Source organism: Sciurus vulgaris (genome assembly GCF_902686455.1).
Source record: "Sciurus vulgaris genome assembly, chromosome: 5".
Taxonomy (NCBI): Eukaryota; Metazoa; Chordata; class Mammalia; order Rodentia; family Sciuridae; genus Sciurus; species Sciurus vulgaris.
The window spans coordinates 67,787,215-67,809,491 of record NC_136465.1 but is presented as its reverse complement, the minus strand read 5'-3'; the positions used below and the strand labels follow the sequence as shown (position 1 = coordinate 67,809,491).

General features: G+C 38.8%; 1 protein-coding gene across 15 annotated transcripts in view; it reads right to left on the bottom strand.

Annotated features, from left to right (window-relative positions):
* Window positions 1-22,277, bottom strand: part of ERC1 (ELKS/RAB6-interacting/CAST family member 1) — a 633,143-nt gene that overhangs the window by 15,400 nt on the left and 595,466 nt on the right. For 12 of the 15 annotated variants that reach the window (XM_079140313.1, XM_079140314.1, XM_079140318.1 and 9 more), the window contains one exon: window positions 22,042-22,230. In XM_079140313.1, coding sequence (XP_078996439.1) covers window positions 22,042-22,230 — 189 coding nt within the window. Of the gene's footprint in view, window positions 1-22,041; window positions 22,231-22,277 lie in introns of those variants that run through there. The other 3 variants (XM_079140307.1, XM_079140308.1, XM_079140310.1) reach the window with 1 other exon arrangement.

The following is a 22,277-nucleotide window of genomic DNA, read 5'->3' as shown; positions in this document are numbered from 1 at the left end:
TGGTGCTTATGAATGCTAGCCATATTCTTTAAAGTAGCTAGATTTTTCAATGTTAGATCATAATACATTTTTACTGTTAGTTTTCAAAGGTTAAAAACAAAACAAAAACAAATTAAGGGCTGGGGATAGGATATGGCTCACTGGTAGAGTCCTTGCTCTACATGTGTTAAGATTCTGACTTCAATTCTTAACACAAACAAAAAACAAAAAACAAAACTGAACAAAAAACCACCAAAAAACAAGCAAGAACTCCTGTTCTGCAGCTGTAGCGCTGAAAACTCTGTAACTGATACTATCAGTTCCCTGACCTTGACAGAATAAAACAACTATAATTTTTAGTTAATCTGTAGAAATAAAAAGTTCATTATTTTATTTTCAACACTATCTCCTTTAGCCCAGGCAAATATCCTACCACAGAGGTACCAAGCCTACAAGTGCTAGACCCAGAGCAAGCCAGTTCTGATATTTCGACTTCTAAACCTTGAAGGGAGTTCCATTCTCTAACATTATGAGTAAGACATCGGAGGCCTGAAGAGCTACAATGGCTGGCGTAGGTTAGACTGACAGTATTTGCTTCAGGAAAACTTACTATGTATTATTCACCAAGCCCAACCAGTGGTTAGGAGATCAAACTTTTTCTCCAGATGCATAAGCTCTCTGCAGAGAAAAAGAGCAACGCTTCCTCAGGAAAGTTTTATAAGGACTTTAGGTCTTGCTACCTACAAACCTTGAGAGTTGATCTATCTCTCACTGTTGCTTATTCTTTTGAAGGTTACAAGCAGTCATTATTTTGTGAAAGTCAACAACTGAGACACCAAAAAACCCAGGTAAAAGCGGGCAAATGAACTGGGATCAATGGCCAGAACTCATGTTGCTTGACACCTGTCACTCCAAATTAATCATTAGCAGAAGCCAGGACCCAGCAGATAAATGGATGCAATGATTAAATTTCAAACACTTATCTGTACATAAACCAGCACAAACTTTTGCTTTCCAATGATTCCATTTTGTATTTGCAGATGTCACGAACATACCAATGTCTTAATTTCTATTTATGTCTAGACACTTATAAAATGTTGGCTGATTTCCTGCCTGAAACATTCTTCCCTAGCTGAGATAATCTGAGTTTTTTCCTATGTGGTACTGTGCCCATAACAACTTCCCAGATTATCTTCTTTTCTGAAAAGCTATATATTGATAAAGGTGTTGTACCTTTCCTGAACAAATAAGGAGAGGGAGTGAACAGACAAGGAATACAGACAGAAAATATGATTATGAAAGAAAAAAGTGAAAATATGAAAAAGACTCCATGAAACTCAATAGGAGATTTACATCAGTCTGATTGGCCCCTTATGAATTAAATCTTAAAAGCCAAGAGAAGGGAGAATCATCTCTTATGTAGCTATATCCCTGGCATACCAAAGGAACTGTGATATAGTACTGTAGTCAAACAAGACAGTTACCCTTTGATGGAATGCTTAGACCCAAAGGATGGACACAATGGTCATAGAAGACATGGTTAGGTCAAAGATTTCCTGATGAAGGCTTGACAAAGTGTGAAGTGTTCTAAACAAAGAAGTGGATTTCTCAGCTAGGCAGAATTTTGATAAGGTTATTTAAGTTGATTTGATAATATCTCACATTATCTCTCACAAATCTGTTAACTAAAGTGAACAGACATTCAAGTTAAGGGCCCATCATTGTAAAAATGGAGAAAAATTCCTCTCCTTGCCAAAGAGATCCATCAGAGAAGTGGCAGAGTTCTGGGAAGCACAGACTCAGCCAGGTTAGCTGGCCAGCCCTGTGTATTTGGTTTGGCTCCCAGAAATGAAAAGTGTCAAAAGGGAGAGGATGGAAAAAGAAAGAGAAAGAAAGAAAAGAAAGAAAGAAAGAAAGAAAGAAAGAAAGAAAGAAACCCAAACAATGAATAAGAAATCTAATGCTGAAACCAGGGCGGTAAGAACAAGGCTTTGTTGAAGTCGAGGTTTTGTTCAAGTGCTAAACTAGTACAAGACCCAACTGTGTCCAGCCAATGTCCCTGGTCATGCAGGAGAAGAAAAGAAAGTTTCCTCAGCAACTGAGACACATGCTAAATACACCCTCTATGACTAGGACTGCTGAGATTTGAAGCACATGGTATCTGACTGTAAGGCCAATAGGTCAGGAAGAGAATGCAAAGGCTCCCACAGAGAGCTATGGATCTTGCTGGATTTTCTTTCTTTTTTAGTACAAACTCGGTATGTTTTCTGTTGTCTCCCGACTCCCTGGTAAGGTGACATAATGACCCTTTAGTGGGATACACATTCCTGGCACAGTAACTCAGAAGGACCATGGAACGGGTCCAATAATGACCAAAGCTCTGGGGTCATACATGTTGCTCTGAGTAAATCTATGGATACATATGACCATCTCAATGAAGGCCAAATGTAGTGCTGAGAGGCAAGCATAACACAATGATATGGCAAGACAGGTCTGATTTGGCTGGCATGGGGAAGGATGGGGTGGGTTGGGTTCTGGAGTTGGGTGTTACTAATTTTGGATGGATGAAGAGAAGAAAGTATGTGATGTTATGTGAAAGCTCTTGGGGAAAGCTGGGACTCAAAGAAAAATATTTCCATAGCCCCCTAAAGCTCAGAGATGTTTGCAGTTAGTGTTTACTTAGGTGAAGAAGGGTGAGGGTGAGACTGAGACTCCAGGGACATTTCTAGTCCAATCTGGCTTAAAGAATGCTTCAGGCTCATCACACTAATGAGCACAGCTGCCCCAGAAAGTGTGGCAAAGCCATGGCATTGCAGGCCTCAAATGGCTTTGTGCTGTTTTGCCCCCACGTGGTGTGCATGACCAAGCAAGAGAAGGCAAAGCTCCTACCAAAGCAAGCACGCGGGGGAGAGGCATCAGTGGGTCTTTTCTCTCAACTTTTCCTCTCAAGGAAGCAGTTACAGAGGGAGGTGGGCTCAATCCTCAGACAAAACCAAGGGAGGTAGTGAGCTCTACACAGGCAAGGGAAGATCACAGAGTCCTAGACTCACCCCTCTGCACATAATCAGTGGAGGCCAATTCAAACAAACGACAGCCCAGTTGCTCCTGCATGTGGCTCAGTCCAATTATCCCCACTGCCCGCAGGACCACTGCCTGTGGGCTGCGGTACACTAGACAACACTTATGAGCAGAACACGAGGGTTCCACTGACCATGCAGGGAGCAAGTGAAGTGTTGGTGAAGCTACAGCTCTGAAGGAGGTTGGAGGAACTTCTTAATACTTTTTATTATCTATTAATTTTTCTCCCTAAAGAAAGCCATGAAAAGGTTTGGTTGGTGCACAGTGCCTGGCACAGATGTGCACCTAATTACTGCTGTTCCTTACTGAAAGGGAGACAATTGCCCTTGAACATCTGCAGAAGATGTCACAGTGCTGAAGGAGAACACAATTCCTGCTACAGCATCCTCTGATAGGCTGAGAGGATTTCCTTCCCAGAATTGCAAAGGGAAGTAGTGGGGGAAAGGTCTGAAGGGAAGTAAATGTCTAGTCCCTGTTCTGCTGCTTAGTGTCATCATCTTGTACAAGCTGCTCTGGCCTTGGCTTCCTTATGCGTAAAAAGAAAAGGAGAGATCAGAGGATCACTGAAGTCTTTCCAGGATTAAAAACATGACTAAATAATAGCTCATTCCTGGTTTGCCTTATAAATTAAAAGCTGAACAGCAATCCCAAATGAAAGCCAGTGGGCTATTTCTAGCTAGAGGAGACTTAGTTCTCATGAAGGCAAGCTGCTGCACCTTCTCTGAGTCTTATCTTCTGGGGCCAGAGAAAACTCAGTACTTTATCCTTTCCATGATTCTCTATCTTCCTGCTAGTTACATTCTGACATCCATCTGCAGTATGCTTACTTTAAGGAATAAACGTCTATTGACTCAGATTTAGTTTTACTAAAGCTTTGGAAAAGGCTGAGTGAGTTCCTGTATGCTCTGAGTAGCCTAAAGTCAGAGAATCCTAAGAATGATTATGCTTTATCACCAGGCCTGGGCCTCAGTGAAGAGATTAATCTGTTTGTGTGTGTGTGTTTTCAGTACTGGGGATTGAACCCAGGGCATTCTACTATTGAGTTACATTCCTGATCTTCTGAGACAGTCTCACTAAGTTGCCCAGGCTGGACTCAAACTTGCAATCCTCTTGCTTCAGCCTCCTGAGGAGATAGGATCTCAGGTGTGTGCCACCATGCCCGGTTACTGATCTATTTTTTAATCCAGCAATTTTGTTGTTTTGAACTCTTGTGTCCCCTCCCCAATCACTCACTCTTATCCTTGCTTCTATAGCCATGTTGAGGAGAAACTGACAATGTGCTACCCTTCCTAGTAGTACCTGCACTTAAAAAGGGATCATCTCAGAGAGATGCTTAATATGAAGGAGTAAAATGAACCAGTGAAATTTCAGGAATGTAGGTGGTAGAAACAGAATGAGCCCGTGCAGTGGCTCATGCCTATAATCTCAGCAGCTTGAGAAGTTGAAGCAGGAGGACTGTGAGTTCAAGACCAGCCTCAGTAAAAGTGAGGTGCTAAGCAACTCAGTGAGACCCAGTCGCTAAATAAAATACAAAACAGGGCTGGGGATGTGGCTCAGTGGTCGAGTGCCCCTGAGTTCAATCCCCGATACTGCCCCCCTCAGAAAAACAACAACAACAACAAAACAAACAAACAAAACAAAGAATGAGCCAGGAGCCTTAACTAATATTCCATCACACTAGTTTGAAGCTACTATCAGGTTTTTCTATTAAACTGGCAATAAGAAATTAGTACCTTAAGTTTGGCTTAGGGTTTTCATTAGCAAAGAATAAGATGCTTTCAGTCTGACAACATTAAAACCACATCTCTAACAAGAACCCATGAGAAATCCTGATCTTTAGGGCTACTAAGCATCATTACAATTTCCAGTAAGAGCTATTCTCTTTAGCGTTAAAATCAAAGGTTCTCATTCACCCAGCAAGTATATGATAGGTTGGCCATTTTCTCTTGTGCCTGGGTTGTCTTTTGTGCCAAGAGGCAAGCAAAGCAGTGAGGTAACATTTACATAGTATAGAAGTATACCACAATCTTATCTCCAAAAACTTCTCGACTTCATTCATTTGCTGAACAAGTACCTCTTTCATATTTTATGGCTATGACATAGATCTTTTGGAAAGGTCCAGTTACTAAGTGCTTTTCACAGACCTTGCTGGATGGAAGTAACCAACAGGCCCTGAATCTCCCCTAAGGGAGTATTGTATAATTATCAAATGAAATGGATTCTGCAGTATCCCCTACCTTTCAGCAGGCAGGACTCTGAGGTGTATTAGGAATGCAGTTTCCAGAGTTGTTTGAAACCCTGAAACAATGACCTAAGTAGCAGTTACACTCTGAAGTAGTCCCCATGAGACTATTTTGCCCATATTTGTTATGAACTGATTTGAGGACCTCCCCGCACCCAACCAATATGTGTAGGTTGAGGCCTTGATTCTCAGAGCCTCAGGATGTGGCTTTACTTGGACACAGGGTCTTTAAAAGGTGATTTAAGTTAAACAAGTTTTTTAGGGTGGGCCATAATCCAATCTGACTGGTGTCCTTATAAGGAGGGGAAATGTTGACACAGACACAAGAACAGTTTGGAACTGAGGATAGACCATGTGAGGTTACAGGAAGAAGGTGGTTATCAGAAAGTCAAGGAGATAGGCTTCAGGCTTCAGAAGTAACCTAACTAACCCTACTGACACCTTGATCTTGAACTTCCAGCTTCCAGAATGGTGAGAAAATAAATTACTATTGTTTAAGCCTTTTGGTCTGTGGTATTTCTTTTTTTAAGGTAGCCCACACAAACTAACAGAATGCTGTTGGTGTACAATGCCATGGAACTTAACCATCATTTATAGCAGTTTATGTACTGAACAGTGCCTTCTGAGTTCTAACTCCAGATGTCAGGAATATATCCTCATTTGTGCCAGTGGCAACTGAATGTGGCCTCGTCACATCTTTCCCAGTTTGCACTGGAAGAGTGTGGGTGGTGGTTGGGGATCTACTTCTATTGCCCCAGCAGGATGTTCTGGTACAGGTTCAAGGGATTTCCTTGAAGACTGAGGTAATAGCAATAGTAACTAAAATGCTTCACTAGTGGCTGCTGTGGAGGGTTGGGTAATTGAGTAGCTGTGACTCTTCAGACCAGGAGATACTATAGGAAGGGAGGCTGTGGCAGTATTTCCCCAGACTTTCTGGAGGAAGCAAGGTTTAGAGTTATGGGCACAGGGGAGTCAAGTAGAGAATGGTGGTAATGTTCATCTGTATGTAAATTGGAGATTGCTTATATTTCAGGGTCCTCCTGTGATTTTACACCTGGGAAGACATGCCTTATAGGGAGAGGGGAGGAATCCCATACTTTTTTCTGTTTTTAAATGTACATAGGTTTTCCCTAGAGAACCAATGTTCCTGTAGCCACTATTACCACTGGAGAGTTTCCTATCTTCAGGTGTGCTGGGGCAGTGACATAGTTGAGAGTCTCTGTTATATATCATTGTAGATATTATCTATAAGAAGTTATGTTGGGTCTGGAGTTGTGGCTCAGTGGTAGAGTGCTTTCCTAGCATGTGTGAGGTACTGGGTTTGAATCTCAGCACCACATATAAATAAACAAATAAAATAAAGGCCTATCAACAACTTAAACAAATTAAAAAGTTTTTTTTTTTTTTTAATCTCTGTTTTTAGAATGTTACCATTAAACCTAAAAGTCTGAAAGAAAACTAAGGCCAATTTATTCCAAACACTCTGAATGGACTGAGAAACTTGTTTCAGAGTTTCTGAGGTTCACTGGCTTTAGGACTGCATTGCTTTTAGGTCATGTTGGTGTTTTTCCGGCATTCATTGGCATTCGTTTTCTTTGCTTATTTTGGGGAGTCAGACCTGTTTTTAATGTACTGGACTGTGGTCACTGTCAAGACTCATTAAAATTCCATAATGGTAAGTAGCAGGAGCTCTGGGGATTCAGGAGTGCTAACCTTATTCCATGGGGATACTTTGAACACAAAGGAAAAAAGGCAATTAGGGCAGCTCTAAAAGCATTAAGATCTTTATAAATGCAGAGCTTTCTCATTTATGAAATATTCCACATTCACATTTTTGAACTCCAAAGAATCCAGTGCAAGGCCAGGCTAATAAAAGCTAGATTTAAAAAGGCCCTGGCATTTCTTTGCTGCAAAGCTTAAGGGACATTAAGACCTGAATTTAGGAGTGTTTTTATGTTCCATTTTATTTAGTCCTGGTAAGTTTGGAGTAGCACCAGTAACAAGGATCAGGAGCTGCACAACTGTACTAGCTCAGGATGTGCAAGGTGCTGGGTTCAAGTCACAGTATGATTTAAATAAAAAAGTTGCACTAGTCAAGAAGTGGAGGGAAAGATCTGATGGATATGTCAGAAAGGACAAAATAAGTTAAGGAAGGAAATGGCTGGAAGATTGATTTTTTTTTTTTTTTTTTTTTTTTAATGGGATGGGATCTCCATATGTTGCTCAAGCTGGCCCCAAACTCTTGGGCTCAAGCAATCCTCCTGCATTGGCCTCCTGAGTAGTTACAGACATAGCTACCACCTGTGCCCAGCTGGAAGGATCTTTTATATAAAATTTTGATTTATACAGGTCTCCAATTTTCTCTCTGCACAACCAGATTATTATATATTTAGTACAATGCCTGTATGCTTAAGTATGTCCTTTTATGAGTACACAGCATGTTCTCACATTGGAAGTGCATTGCAAATACTACTTAATGTTCATGTAATTTTGACAATGTAAATTCCTTATCTTTTCTATGGTCAAATTCCTACTCTTTCTTTCCCAACTTAGTGTTAGGGCATGTTATCAGAAGCAAGGTAGGAGTTCTGGGTCTTAGGGTCCAACTAAGTACCCTGTCAGACATGCCCCTCCAGCAGTGTGTCTGCTTAGCTCTTCTCCAATTACTCCATCTCTTTTTTTCATTTATTTTTTAAAAGAAGATTTTCTTTGCCAGATATTTCAACATTCAACTGGCAAGATACACCGGTCTTTGCATAAAAAGGTTAATGGCAGCTGTCAGAGGAAAAAGAAAGTGCCAGACTGTGTGAGAGCAGAGGAGAGAAAAAGTGAGTCTATTCCACAGCACATTTCTCGTAAATTTGTCAAGATACACACACACAGACACACATACACCCCATTCCCAAGCCCATTCCTGATACAGACACACATTTATCTTCAAAGTTCTGCTATTCTTTTCGCTGGATCGCTAGTTTTGCCTCCTGCGGCCTCTCACATACTGCTGCTCTTAGTTTTTTTGGACAAGAATTCAGCATCTGAACTGAGGAAACAAGTTCAAACATCACAAAAAGAGGAAAACCAGATCAGAAACATTTGGGCTGGGAACCAGAACAAAGTTTGTTATCCCACAAAGAACCATTCTTCTTTCTTCTTTCCTCTCCCTGATGCCCCGTATGCTGTGCCCCACATCAGCCCCTATGCCCATTTGGCTTACTTGGGTGGTACAGCAACAGGACATTCAAGAGGAAAGAATGAAATGTCATGTCTGTGACTGATGACTGCTACATTCCCTGAGTGAGGCAGATGACTTCTAGATTCTGCGCCCATGCTGCCCCAGAACTAGCAGCCTTAAATTAAACCAGCACTTTGAAAGGAAAGGGGTGTAAGCCAAGGAGCAATTGATCAAAATGTGGAGAAAACAAATGGAAAAATGAATCCAAGGAAAGGACAAGATCTGAGCCAAGTTTTGGAACAATACTTCCTGAAAATTAAAAAGGGACCAAGTGCTGGGAAAGGGACTTGGAATCCAAAGCTCAATGACCCACAGAGTGGGCTGGCTGATAGAAGTTCATTCCAGTGTGGTTCAGTTCCTGATGGGAGGCTGGCATTTATGGTGGAAAACAAAAAAGAATTTGTACTCAAGGGAAATATCCCATTTTTAACTTTTTAGTAGAATATATTATTTTAAAACAGGTCAAAAGGAAATTGTAGGTAGGTAATGATTTTTTGAAAAAAATTAAACTAACACTGATATATAGCCAAATGCACAGGTCTTTAAGTGTACAATTTGATAAATTTTGATAAATATATCCACCCACATGGCTATCTCCCCAGTCAAAATACAGAACATTTCCATCATCTCAGAAGGTTCCCTGGTATGCTTTTCCACAAGTTAGTAGGTAGGTAACCACAGCTGTAATTTTTATCCTTTTCTAATTTACATTTCTTGAGTGTCATATAAATGGATACATATATTAATTATGTATGTATTCTTCTGTATCTGGTTTCTTTTGCTTAACACTGTTTTGGAGATTCATTCAAAAAGATGCCTGTACTAGAAATTCATTCTTTTCACTGATGAATAGTAATCCATTATATAATATATAGTATTAGAAAAAAATCTGTTAGTGGACATTTGGATTGTTTCCAGTTTTGGACTTTTACAAATGAAACTGCTATGAATAGTCTTTCATCACTTGTCTTTTTGTGAATATATCTTTCCATTTTTCTTGAGTAAATACCAAAGAATGAAAAATCTGGGTTGTGGAATAGATGTACATATAATTAAGAAACTGCCTAACATTTTTCTGAAGTATTATACCATTTACACTCTGACCAGCAGTGTATCAGGGCTCCAGTTGCTTCACATACATTTTAACCAAAGGTATTAATCTTGTTAATTTTAGTTATTTTAGTGAGACTATAGTTCTAATTGTAGTTTTCATATGTGTGAGCATTTTTTTTCATGTGCTTACTTTACATTATCTTTCTTTCATAGTCTGTTCAAGTCTTTTGGCCACTTCAAAAATTATGCTATTTTGTCTTTTGTTACTGGTTTTCAAAAATACCTTATCTATAAACTTGTACATATATATATATATATATATATATATATATATACACACACACACACATATATTTCAAATATTTTCTCCCAGTGTTTTGATGAACAGAAATCTAAAGTTTTGTTGAAGTCTGACTTAATTACTTTGCTAAGTTTATTGTGTTGTGTCTCTATGCCACTGAGCTGGGGTAGTTTTAGCAATATCTATGACTTTTGACCAATATCTGAAATTAAATCATATTTCTTTATTAAGGTTTAAAATAACTACCTGTTGCTAATCTTCGGTTATAGAGGCTGAATTGTATAATAAAAAACATTTGCAGTTGGGCTCAGTGGCGCATGCCTATAATTCCATGGGCTTGGGAGGCTGAGTCAGAAGGATTGTGAGTTCAAAGCTAGCCTCAGCAATGGTGAGGTGCTAAGCAACTCAGTGAGACCCTGTCTCTAAATAAAATGCAAAATAGGGCTGGGGATGTGCCTCAGTGGTAAGATGCCCCTGAGTTCAATCCCCAGTACAAAGTTTTACTTAAAATTTTAGAGTCACTAAGTTTTAAAACTGAAAGCTGCACTTTCAAAAAAAAAATCAACCATTCAACATATAGGTCACTCTGGTTTCCGACTGGTTGAGATGACCTGCATCAATCAGGCAGGATATGGAGAAGTTGACATATACGGTGGGCTGAGGAGGGGCACTAAGTGTTTGGGATTCGACCTTAGTGTTTAAAACTCTCCAAAGGGAAACTACAATATTTGTTCTGAAATCTGTTCCATGTTTCACAAGTCTATAATCAGAGAGTTCTTCCCCATGTTAAAAGAAATATTTCTTTTTGTAATTTAATATAATCTCTCATTCTATCCTCAAAGGAAATAGAAAAAAAGGAGAAAAAGGGTCTCCTCATCATTGAGGCAAAAGCCTTCATTTATCCTATAATTGAGTTTTACGCCTTTAACTTTTTAAATGTAAACTGCCCTTTCTTAACAATTATTTATTTTCCATTACTCCTATCTTCCCCCTTTCAATTTGTTTACCTAATTTGTTTGTGGAGTTTTTGTTAGTATGTCACATTCAAATACAGTCCTACTTTTTTTTTTTTTTTTTGGCGGGGTGGATGGTGGTGGTGGTGAGGTATTTTATATTCCTTTTACAATAGAATAAAAGACAACTGGGATGGAGAAAACCTTAGAAACTGACTCAGATCATCTTGCAACCCAGAATTGCTTCTATAACCCAATTGAGCAGCTTCTCCAGTGAAAAAGAAATTGTCTCATTTATGGGTGTTTGTTCTTTTTTGTGGACAGATCTAGAAAGATTTTCTTTCTGTTAAAGTAACATCTGCTAAATTATAATATCTACCCATTGGTTGTGAAGTAACACCAAAGCAATTTATATACACAAAGTTATTTCTTCTGGTATAGTCTGTTACTGTACCATTTTTCTGCTGCTGGAGGGTATCACCTTGGGGTCTTCTATTTAGGGTAATAATACTTGTTAAGCCCTAGATACTCTTAGTCACTACAATTTTCACAAGAGGATGAAAATCTTAACTCCAGTTTACTGACTTAAATTTTTAAAACCTTTTTATTTTGACATAATTAACTTATAGAAAAATTGTAAAAATACTACAAAGAACTCTCATACCTCCAGATTCCTTAACTGCTAACATTTTACATGTTCCTTATCATTCATTCAAAATCTTCTTTCTCAGTGGATACTGGTGTGTATATATCTATATAAGCTGGGTGTGGTGGCACATGCCTGTAATCCCAGCTACTTAGGAGGCTGAGGCAGGAAGATTGCAAGTATGAGACCAGCCTATGTAATTTAGTGAGGCCCTGTCTCAAAAAAAAAAAAAAAAAAAAAAAAAAAAAAATGGGGGGCTGGGAATGTAGCTCAATGGTACTATTGTGTTTAATCCCCAGTACCTCCCTGTCACCAAATTTTCCTTTTTATTTATTTATTCATTCAATCATTTCTTAATACCAGTATAGACTCATAAATTTCTATTCTATTCAATGTCATAATATTACTATGGTTAATATTTTGATGCTCAAATCTCTATGATTTCACAATAGGGATCCCACGTCCTTCTGATACATACCCACCATTCTTGGAACATTTCCCATCTTTCTAGTATAACGAGATGTTCTGGGATTATCTTGTATCTTTCCACACTCAGTCTCAGACACAGTCATTTCTGCAAGGAGCCCTCATTCCTTTCCGTGGAAAAGGGCATCTAGAAGCTAACCTTTGGGTGCTGAGTGAGCTCTTCATCACTGAATGTTAGAGTTCCCAGATCCCCTCAGCAGACATAGTTAGGAAATATGTGAATATATACAGGTAGATAAGCACACACATACAGAGGAATTTAATCTATCTATTTGTTCAAAACCATATTTTCACATCAGTATTTCTTAACAGTAGCCTAACACCACAAGGTTTGTCTTTACCCTTTTTATACTGCTGCTTCCTTCTCCTATGATAAACCTGGGTCACACTACCCTCACATTCATTTGTTCAGTCTCCTGGGGTATAACCCATCTCTCCTAACCATGGAGGCCACCTTCTTGGCTCCAGTCCACTACTCCCACTCATGCCAGCTGATCCTGAGCCCTGGCCCTGTTAAAAATACTGGCCATGTGGGTCGAATCTTTGGTCCTAGCCAGACATACACACCAGCTGTATGGGCAGAATCCTCTGTCCTGCCAAACACATAGACCCAATAGTTGGATCCAATTCCACTGCCAAACATGCCAGCTATGTCATCAAACACTTGGACTCTGTCCTGCTGGTCATTTTTGCTAAATCAGTCAAATCCTTGGCCCTAGACAACGGATTCCTTGGCCATTAGTGGGAAAGTGCAGATGAACAGACTTTTAAAATGAATTTGCATTTAAAAGGCACACAGGATATCTACATTATGGTATGTTAGGCACTATATCCTTAAATTTTGCTGCATATAGAAAAAAACTGGTTGAGAATACTAATGTTTAGGAGGTATTGCCTACATTTTCCCCAAAGCCTTAAAATGTATTCCTTACACTAAATGATACTTTAGGGATCTGAGTATTTTGGGTAGCAATATCTAGGCTCTCTCAGAGAATAGTTTTTTTTTTTTTTTTAATGAAATGAACTTCAGTGTTATGATATTGCTGAGATGTTAAACAAATCTATAAAACTTATTGTTGAATAAAATGGAAAGATGCTAAAAATGTTGCTTACAGCTTGATTCTTTATGAGGACCCATGGTTGGGGGGACTTTCTTTCAGATTCCAAGAATTCAAATAAACATGTTTTGCTGAACTACTGGTTTATTTTATCTTGTGGAATACTATAAACTGCTTAATAATCAAATTTTCCTCTTGACAGTGTCTGACAGCTCACTCATGGCTTCATCTTATTTTTTCTATCCTCATTTTCTCTTGATTATTTGAGTTATGGGGATGGGAATGCAGAAGAAGAAAACTCTTTGAGGAGGTTCTGAGGGCCACCACCGCCTCTGAGAAGCACTGCTCCAAAACTACTCTTTCAACCTTGAAGACTATACAATTCAGAACTGAATTTCTACTTCTTTTTTCTGCCATTCTGAAACAAGCAGCCCTGCAACCTTAAAGCTAGTATATAATACTCATATAATACTGTGAATATAATTTCTAATTTTTTTGTGCTAGGAATTGAACCCAGGACCTCAAGCATGCTAAGTACATGAGCATGTACTTACTACTTAGTGGTAGCTAGTCCCAACTTCTATTAGTATATGACTTGAAAGAATTAAAATTATAAAATGTGATAAAATGTGAACTAGACCAAAAAAATTATCTCAAAGAGATAAAATAAAGGCTGCTGGTTAAAGTATACAAGATATTTAAAAACAATGCTTTCTTGGCCATAAAGACTCTCAAATCTAATCTGGTCTAAATTTATTTAGCTTTTGGAACTAATAAGATCACAAAGGTAAAGTGACTCTGAATTCATTTTTTGAACAATATATGCTTGGTATGGTCTAGAGACAGAACAAAGGAATAGGACCCAAATACATAAGACTTCAAAATGTAATTTGCATGTATCCATTCACTTGCAAACCAAAATATTTGAAGTGAAATAACTATTAACTATCAGTACCAAAATCAAATCTACTTAAGACCACCTGACTCTGGTTAATGTGTGTAAAACTGCAATACATAACATTTCTTCAAACTAGGCTATTTAGACCCCAAAGCAATATTATGTTCCAAGTGGGTTACCACATTCACTTTTTAACTATATGAGCCACTGCACTGGTGACAAGTTGAAAAGTTGAAGTTTATTGTTGCAGGGAAATCATGTTATTCAGCACAGCAGTGCATGAATAAGACAGCCATTGGAGACTTATAAATGTTTCCTCACCTCATTGTAAAGTTGAATGCAATCACTTAAAGCTATGAGAAAGATTACATACATGAGTGTGGTCTTTCCAATCTCTGCACCTGCAGATATCGGAAGTTTCCCACCCTGCTGCATCTCTCTGAATCTAAGGAATTGATGTGTAGCATATGTTCAGTATAGCCTTTTAAAAAAACACACAGTATTTATGTTAAACACATTGTTGTCCCTCCTGAACACATCAGGGCCCCAAATCCTTGAGCTCTCTGAAAATAACTAAGTTTGAAATTATAAAACCAAAAAAACTGTTTGTATTTATATTCAAGGGAAAAGCCATTTGACAAAAAAAGTTTTAGCTGAAAATTTCCCACCATTTTCATGATGTAACCTAAGAATCACTAACTCAACTCCATGAGTAGCTGTCAGTTGAATGTTAGCTGGTGTTGATGCTGGATTTATGGAGACACTAAGTAGATTAGTGTCTGCCCAAGAGATAGCAAAACAAAAGGGGTTGGCAAAAAATGAGGGCATCTTGTGGACACAAGGAGTTAGTGGTGCAGTGTGGAAAACCTGGACCCCTAGAATTACAATTATGAGTTATGATTGTTAAAGATAACAAATGATAGTCCAAAGCAGAGAAGATGTTTAAATTTAAAATTGACCTTAAGAAAATGTTTTTATTAGATTAAAGCATTTCATACTCTTAACAACATTCTACCTTTATACTGCCTTAAACTATTTCTTTTAAAGAACGCTTCATTGGGGCTCCAGGATCACATAAAATGGCACAAGATTCCCCTTCTCTGAAAAAGGTTAACAATGTCTCCTCTTCCAATACCAACTGACTAGTGGGCCTGGGTTCAGTAAATAATAATGACTGGAAACATAGCCTGAGCAGTATGATGCTATGTCTTTCCAACTTGTATCACAGACAGGCATACCTACAGGTGCCATATGCTATTGGTGTCAGCTTCAGTATCATGGAAGTTAGAGGCACAGGTTTTAGAGCCAGACGACTTTGAATTTTCATCATCTGACCTTCTTGTCTATTTGCCCTTAGACTTCTTAACATCTCTCTGTTTCTTCATCTTTCTGTGGATTGGTGTAAGAATCCAACTTGTATCACACCTAAACAGTACTGCATATTATTTATGGACACATGTATATTAAAAAGGCAAAAAGGAGGACTGTAAAAATGCACACTAATTTAGGACAGCAGTTCTACTGCAGATGGAAAAAGAAGAATGCAGTTGAGAAGGGGTATGAAGACTAATATAAGAGGCAAGAAAGTGTTTTCTCATATACTCAGTACAACACTTCTGAAACCAGATTCTCCAGTGGATACCAACTGGATATCCTATAATTTACTTCAATTCTGATTTTCCATCTAGAGATAGTGTCTTTTCCTGCAGTGTAAAGGCTCAGTGCCTCAAGACTGCTCCCTTACTTCAGATGCCAGTTGCAAGCATCAGGTTGTTACCTGAGATTCTGAATGACTGACTATAAACCAGGATTCTTACAATTCCTTCTTTAGGTTTGATTAATTTGCTATGCAACTCACCAAACTCTGGCAAACATGTTTGCTGATTTATTATAAAGAATATTACAAAGGATACCAATGAACACCAGATAAAGAGGTGGCAAGGTATATGTGGGAAGAGGTGCTGAGTTTCCATGCCTTCTCTGGGCATGCCACCCTCTAGGCATCTCCATGTGTTCAGCTATCTGGAAGTTTTCTGAAATTTGTCCTTTTGTGGAGGCTTAATTATATAGATGAGTGATTATGTCACTGAACACTGGTGATCAATTCAACCTTCAGTCTGGTTCCCTTCTTAGAGGTTGGAGTGGGGGTTGGGCAGAAAGTTCCAAATTTCTAATCACCTGGTTGGTTCTGCTGACAACCAGACTCCATCCTGAGATTATCCAGAAGCCTTCAGCCCCGGGTCATTTCATTAGCATATGGAAGACACATGTCGCTCCAGAGATCCCAAATGCTTTAGGAGTTGTGTGCAAGAAGTTAGGAGCAGACCTCAAATGTTTCTTATCATATCACAATATCACACTATATTTAGCATTAAAAAGATGTGAAGCAGATATGACAAAGTAAATGGTTAATTCTGGGTGCAAAGGTAATGTTATATTAACCTATACTTTTCAGAATGCTTGACATATTTTGTTAAAAATAAGGTGATATAAACACACACAGAAAAGAATCCAGGGTACAAACTGGGGAAAACATACACACACACACAGAGTAAAAAAATGACAAATGAAGGTTTTTCACGAGGAAATATTCTGGAATTCTAAGCAAATCATTTTTGTGATATACATGCTTAAGACTGTTCTCTCAGATCAAAGCATGGCCATAAAATGACAGGAAGCTTGAAACAAAGAAAACCCATATATGACTAATGATGCAGAGTCATGCTTAGAGAACAAGGAAAAATTCCAAGGTGATGTGTGTGTGTGTGTGTGTGTATGTGTGTGTGTGTGTGTGTTGTATTGGAGGAGGGATCCATCAGGCTGATTATTAGTAAAATATTAATTGAAAATGACAATGATGATAATTGCAATAACAGCTACCATCTAGAAGCATCATGATTCTTACACTAATCTTATCCACAGAAAGATGAAGAAACAGAGAGATGTTAAGAAGTTTAAGGGCAAATAGGCAAGAAGGTCAAATGATGAAAATTCAAAGTCGTCTGGCTCTAAAACCTGTGCCTCTAACTTCCATGATACTGAAGCTGACACCAATAGCATAAGGCACCTGTAGGTATAACAAGCATATGTATGCCTGTCTGTTATCCGCACCCACCTATCCAATTCAGTTCAATCCAAACTAATGTATCATGCCCGAAGAAACCGCCAAAGAATATAAAATTTGGGTACAGACTTAGAAAACCAAAACGTTGAAAAGTCACTGCTATGGATAGATTTAAGGCATAGCTTAGAAAGAAATTCATCATATTCTGCCATGTGGTTATCCCTATAATTAGCATTAAGCTACATAGGAAGTTGAAAAAAAAAAAGCTTAATAGTTCCATGGGTCTAAACAATCTTCTACCTTTCAAAAATGGAATGCTTTATTTGGAGAACATGAGTGCCTGTTCTGTCAATTTTATAGCAGCAGGAACAAAACAATATAAACCATATTTCCTACATGCACCTTTATAAAATTTTGACATAATAAGACTATTTCCTAACTTTTTCTAAGGCTTTCCCTTGAATCTAGTCTTAGCAGTGATCTTTAACTTTTTAGTTTAACTGACCAAACTTTTTATATTCTAATTTCTGGATTTCTTTGAAAGATAAGGGCTAAAGGGGAATAGCTCAGTGGTAGAGCACTTGCCTAGTATGCATGAGACCCTGAGTCCCATTATCATTACCTTAAAAAAAAAAAAAAAAAAGTATGTTTATTTTCTCTCCAATCTATCTGAACTCATTATTTTTGTTCTTTTTAACACTATGAGTTGTACAAAAATAAGTGCCAGATATACAAGTATCTTGTAAAGAAAGAAAAAACTTTGTGAAATTGATAAAGCTTAACTAACCTGTAGGGAGAATCTGATAAAGGGATTCATGACTGAAAATAAGGGCTAACATTAGCTCTTTTTAAGTCTACCACTACTAAGTGTTTCTCTCCAATTATGCTAATGGTATTATTATCTCATTAAACCTCAAATAACCCCTAGGAGACAAGTACTATTATCCCTATTTTAAAGCTGAAAAAACTGAGGCCTGAAAGTTTAAGAACTGCTCCTGTGTTTTCAAACCAGGGAGTGACAGAGCTGGACTTTGGATCCAGATTGGTTTGACTCCACTGTCATTATTTCTTCTTTTTGTTTTTTTTTGGGCAGTACTAGGACTGAACCCAGGGCAACTACATCCCCAGTCCTTTTAATTTTATTTTGAAACAGTCTCACTAAGTTGCCCAGACCGGCCTTGAATTTAAGTTCTTCAGCCTCCTGAGTAGCTGGGATTACAGGCAGGGGTCACCACACCAGGCTCACCACTTTTTTGGAGTGCCATTGTGTGTGTATGTGTATTTTAAGATACAGGAACCATTACCTTGAATACAGTCATGAGGTTTTATTTCTACTTGGTCAAAAGAAATTTTCCAGATTGGGTTAGAAGAAACATTGCTATAGTTTGAATATGGTTTGTCCCCTCTGAAACTCATGTTCAAATTTAATCCCCACTACAGAACCTAAGAGGTGATTAGCATTCTACCCTCATGCATGGGTTAATTCATTCATACAATTAATGAATTAATAAGCCAATGGCTTGTTTCCAGATTAGGTCTGCTATGAAAGTCAGTTTGGCTAGGTCTCTCACACAATCCCTGAGTATCCCATGTGATACCCTGTGTTGCCTCAGAACCTTGCCAGCAAGAAGGCCATCACCAGATACAGATACGCCCTTCAATGGACCAGAACCAAAACAAACCTCTTTTATTTAAATTCCCCAGTCTGTGGCACTATATTACTAGCAACAGAAAATGGACTAAGACAAACACCTTGTTTCCCTTCTGATTCTCAAGCTATCGTTCTTCAAGGATATGAGAAGTTATCTTGTTCTCTTCTAGCTCTTCAAGTAGTCTACGATCCCTATTTAGGTAAGCACAAATTAAAGTACCAGTTACTTCAGTACCCCAAAGCTGAAGAATCCCATAACTTAAAACACACACACATATACAGTGAGTTGTTTTCTTTTCTCTTACCCCCATTTTTTTTTCCAATGGTACTTGGAATTGAACACAGAGGTGCTCTACCACCTTTTTATTTTGTCTCACTAAGTTGCAGAGGCTAGCCTAAAATGTGCAATCCTCCTGCCTTAGCCTCTGTGCCCAGCTCAATGGGTTATTTTCATCATCGATGTTTATAAATAGTCTGCATAGAAAAAATATTGAAGCAAGGGCTTAATACACTACACCTATCCAGAAGCTGAATCAGAGGGTTTTAGATAAATAGAGCTTTGTGGAAACAGAGTAAAACTTTGTATATGCAAGGACCAAGAAATGTGTAAAGCCATAAAATAATGTCTTTTATGCATTTTCTTTCCTTTTTTGGGGGGTGGGGATACCAGGAATTGAACTCAGGGGCACTCGACCACTGAGCCACATTTCCAGCCCTGTTTTATATTTTATTTAGAAACAGGGTCTCGCTGAGTTGCTTAGCACCTCACTTTTGCAAAGGCTGCCTTTGAACTCACAATCCTCCTGTCTCAGCTGCCTTAGCCCCTGAGCCCACTGGGATTACAGGTGTGTGCCATCATGTCTGGCACATTTTCTTCCTTTACCTTGTAAACTGACAATTATCCCAGTTTGTAAGGAGTTCCACTTTTGCTGAAAATGTTGAAAGCCCTAAGAGATTAGTCCTACTCTAACAAGAAAAAGGTCTAGATAATCTATAAAATCATAACTTTTTGGAGCCTATCAGAGAGTAGAGGTTCTAAGGTAACCAGGTAAACTGAATTCAAGGGTGACAAGTCCATCTGAGAAGAGATGAACATATCTTTGGTAGAAAACAAGAAGAGACAGTAGCCTTAAAAGTGGGTAAAGAGAGCTGGACACAGTGGTGCATGCCCATAACACCAGCTACTTGGGAGGCTGAGGCAGTAGGATCCCAGGTTTGAGGTCAGCCTCAGCAACCTAGTGAGACCCTGCCTCAAATAAAAAAAAAATAAAAGAAAAAAAGGACTGGTAGTTGCAGTTTAGTGGTAATATGCAACCACAGTTCAATCCACAGTACCAAAACACTGGTAAAGAGGACAATTTAATACCTACAATTTGAATAAACTCATTAAATCAGTATATGGGCCAGTCTGATAGAGTGGAATCCCTTGGAACCCCAGATAAGAAGGAATTCACACTCACTATACAACTCTTCCACTGGCCTCCACTGAGAGTTTGTTGTGGACTGGATATAGAACAGAAAATCTGAGAGAGCTCTCTCTGCGGTGCAGGTGTGCAGGGTCTGCCAAAGCTGAGGGTAGAGCAGGAGGAGTACTAGGGTAATCTGTCCATGTTCCACATAGTACGCGACCATAGATAGTGACTGGCTGCCAGGAGAGGATGGGCACCTGGACTCATCTTTGATATGAAGTAAAAAGCAAGTGCTGGAGAGGGCAGGAAACCCCCAGTGTCCAGAGCCAGCCTTGTTCTGACAGGAAAAGTTGTGTGCTGCTAGGAGAAGGGCAGGAAACCTTCATTATCCCTGTTCCTACTCAGATTGGCTGCCACTAGAGGAGGAGTAGGGAATCCTTTCAACCTCTGGGATGGACACATAGCAAAAGCAAATTGTCACTAGGAAAGAGACAGGAAGTCCAGTAAGCCCCCAAATTATAGACTGATTCAAAGCAGAAGTCTGCTGCTACTGGGGAAGGGGCAGGAAATCGCCTCATAGTCTAGACCATGAACTGCTGGTAGGGAGCTGGTGTCTGTCACTGGGGGTGAGGCAGGCATGCTGAGACTGAGGTAGGAGGATGAAAAGACCATTAATGCTTCTACTATGAGTGACACATTAAGAAACAAGGGCAGTCTGTAGCTTGGAGAGGATAGGAGGATGGAGGGCCCTCTGTGGTGCGGGTCACATGTACCCCATTGATATGTATAATTTTTATATTTTTAATGTATCAGTTAAAAAATAAATCTAATTGAAAAAAAACACAAGGTAGTGGAAAAATCTAAAGCTTGCGGTACAACAAAGTTTAACTGTAGCAAAAACAAACTGAAACCTAGTTCAATTAGTGAGTGATTTGACTTAGTCTTCAATGCTCATGGCCTAATAGAAGAAAATATGCCTCTTTCTGGATATAAATATTACATATCTTAGTTTCTACTGCTTTATGCGAGATTTCTAGCTTCTAGAACTTAAAAATAAATTCCTGTTGTTTATAAGCCACCCTGTCTACTCTACTTCATTATTATAGCCTGAATGGACTAAGACATGGGTTGACCTCAACTAATTCATCTAATGGTTCTTCAACTTACTGGTAAGTTATAGTACACAGTTCTCTAACAATAAGTGAAGATCCAGGCTACTGACTCGTCAAAAATTCCTTATCCAAACATCCTAACTCCAGACCTCTCTTCAATGGACATCACTTCAAAGTGATAACCTAGGGCAGGTAAACAGACTGTCCTTAACCCTCCTTTCTACATCAGTTCTTTGTGATACATAAGTAAGTAACTCTGGGGGAAGAATCAAGTGGTACTTCCTTCAAATGATAATGCCAAGTATCTGCTGAAGACTATTCATGTTTAACAATCTTGAATGTAATAAGAGAATGGTAGTTACCAGGGATGGGGGAGGAGAAGAAGGGGAAAGAGACTGGGGAAATGTTCAGTTAGATAGGAGGAATAAATTCAAGAGATCTATTATACAATAAGCTCTTTATATCAAGGTTTGAACTCTTGAAAATTGCTAAGGAGCTGATTTTATTAAGTAATTCTCATCACACACACATATATACAAAAAAAAGAAAGAAAAGCATGTGAGAAACGTAAATGTTAGCTTGATTTAGCCATTCCACAATGTACACACATCAAGACAATATGTTGTACATGATAAATATCTTTGTTTTTTGTTAATTTAAAAAATAAATTTAGGGCTCAGGGTGTAGCTAAGTGGTACAGTAATTGCCCAGCATGTATGAGGCCCTGGGTTCTATTCCCAGCAGCGCAAACTTTAAAAAAGTAAAGAAACAAAGAAAAAGGAAAAAAGTACAAATCAATTAAATATGATATCTGGAACCATCACCTGCTCCCTCAAGAATTTTCCTAGGTTCTTATCAAAGCTCGGTTGAGAGACTTACCTGTTCCTGGGTCATCTTCTGCAGCTCATTCTCCCAAGCTGCCTGGTCATCGTCTAAGTTATAGGAAGCTGGTGGAGTGAGTCCACGAAGGATTAGGGGGTCTCGGTCATGGCAGAGGGCTGTCAGGTGTCCAATATACAACTTTAACTTGCTTCTATTTTGGTCAAGTTCTAAGAGGGGCTGAATGATCTGAGATGGAAAAAAATGAGCAAAGTCAAGATTAATCTGAAAAGAGA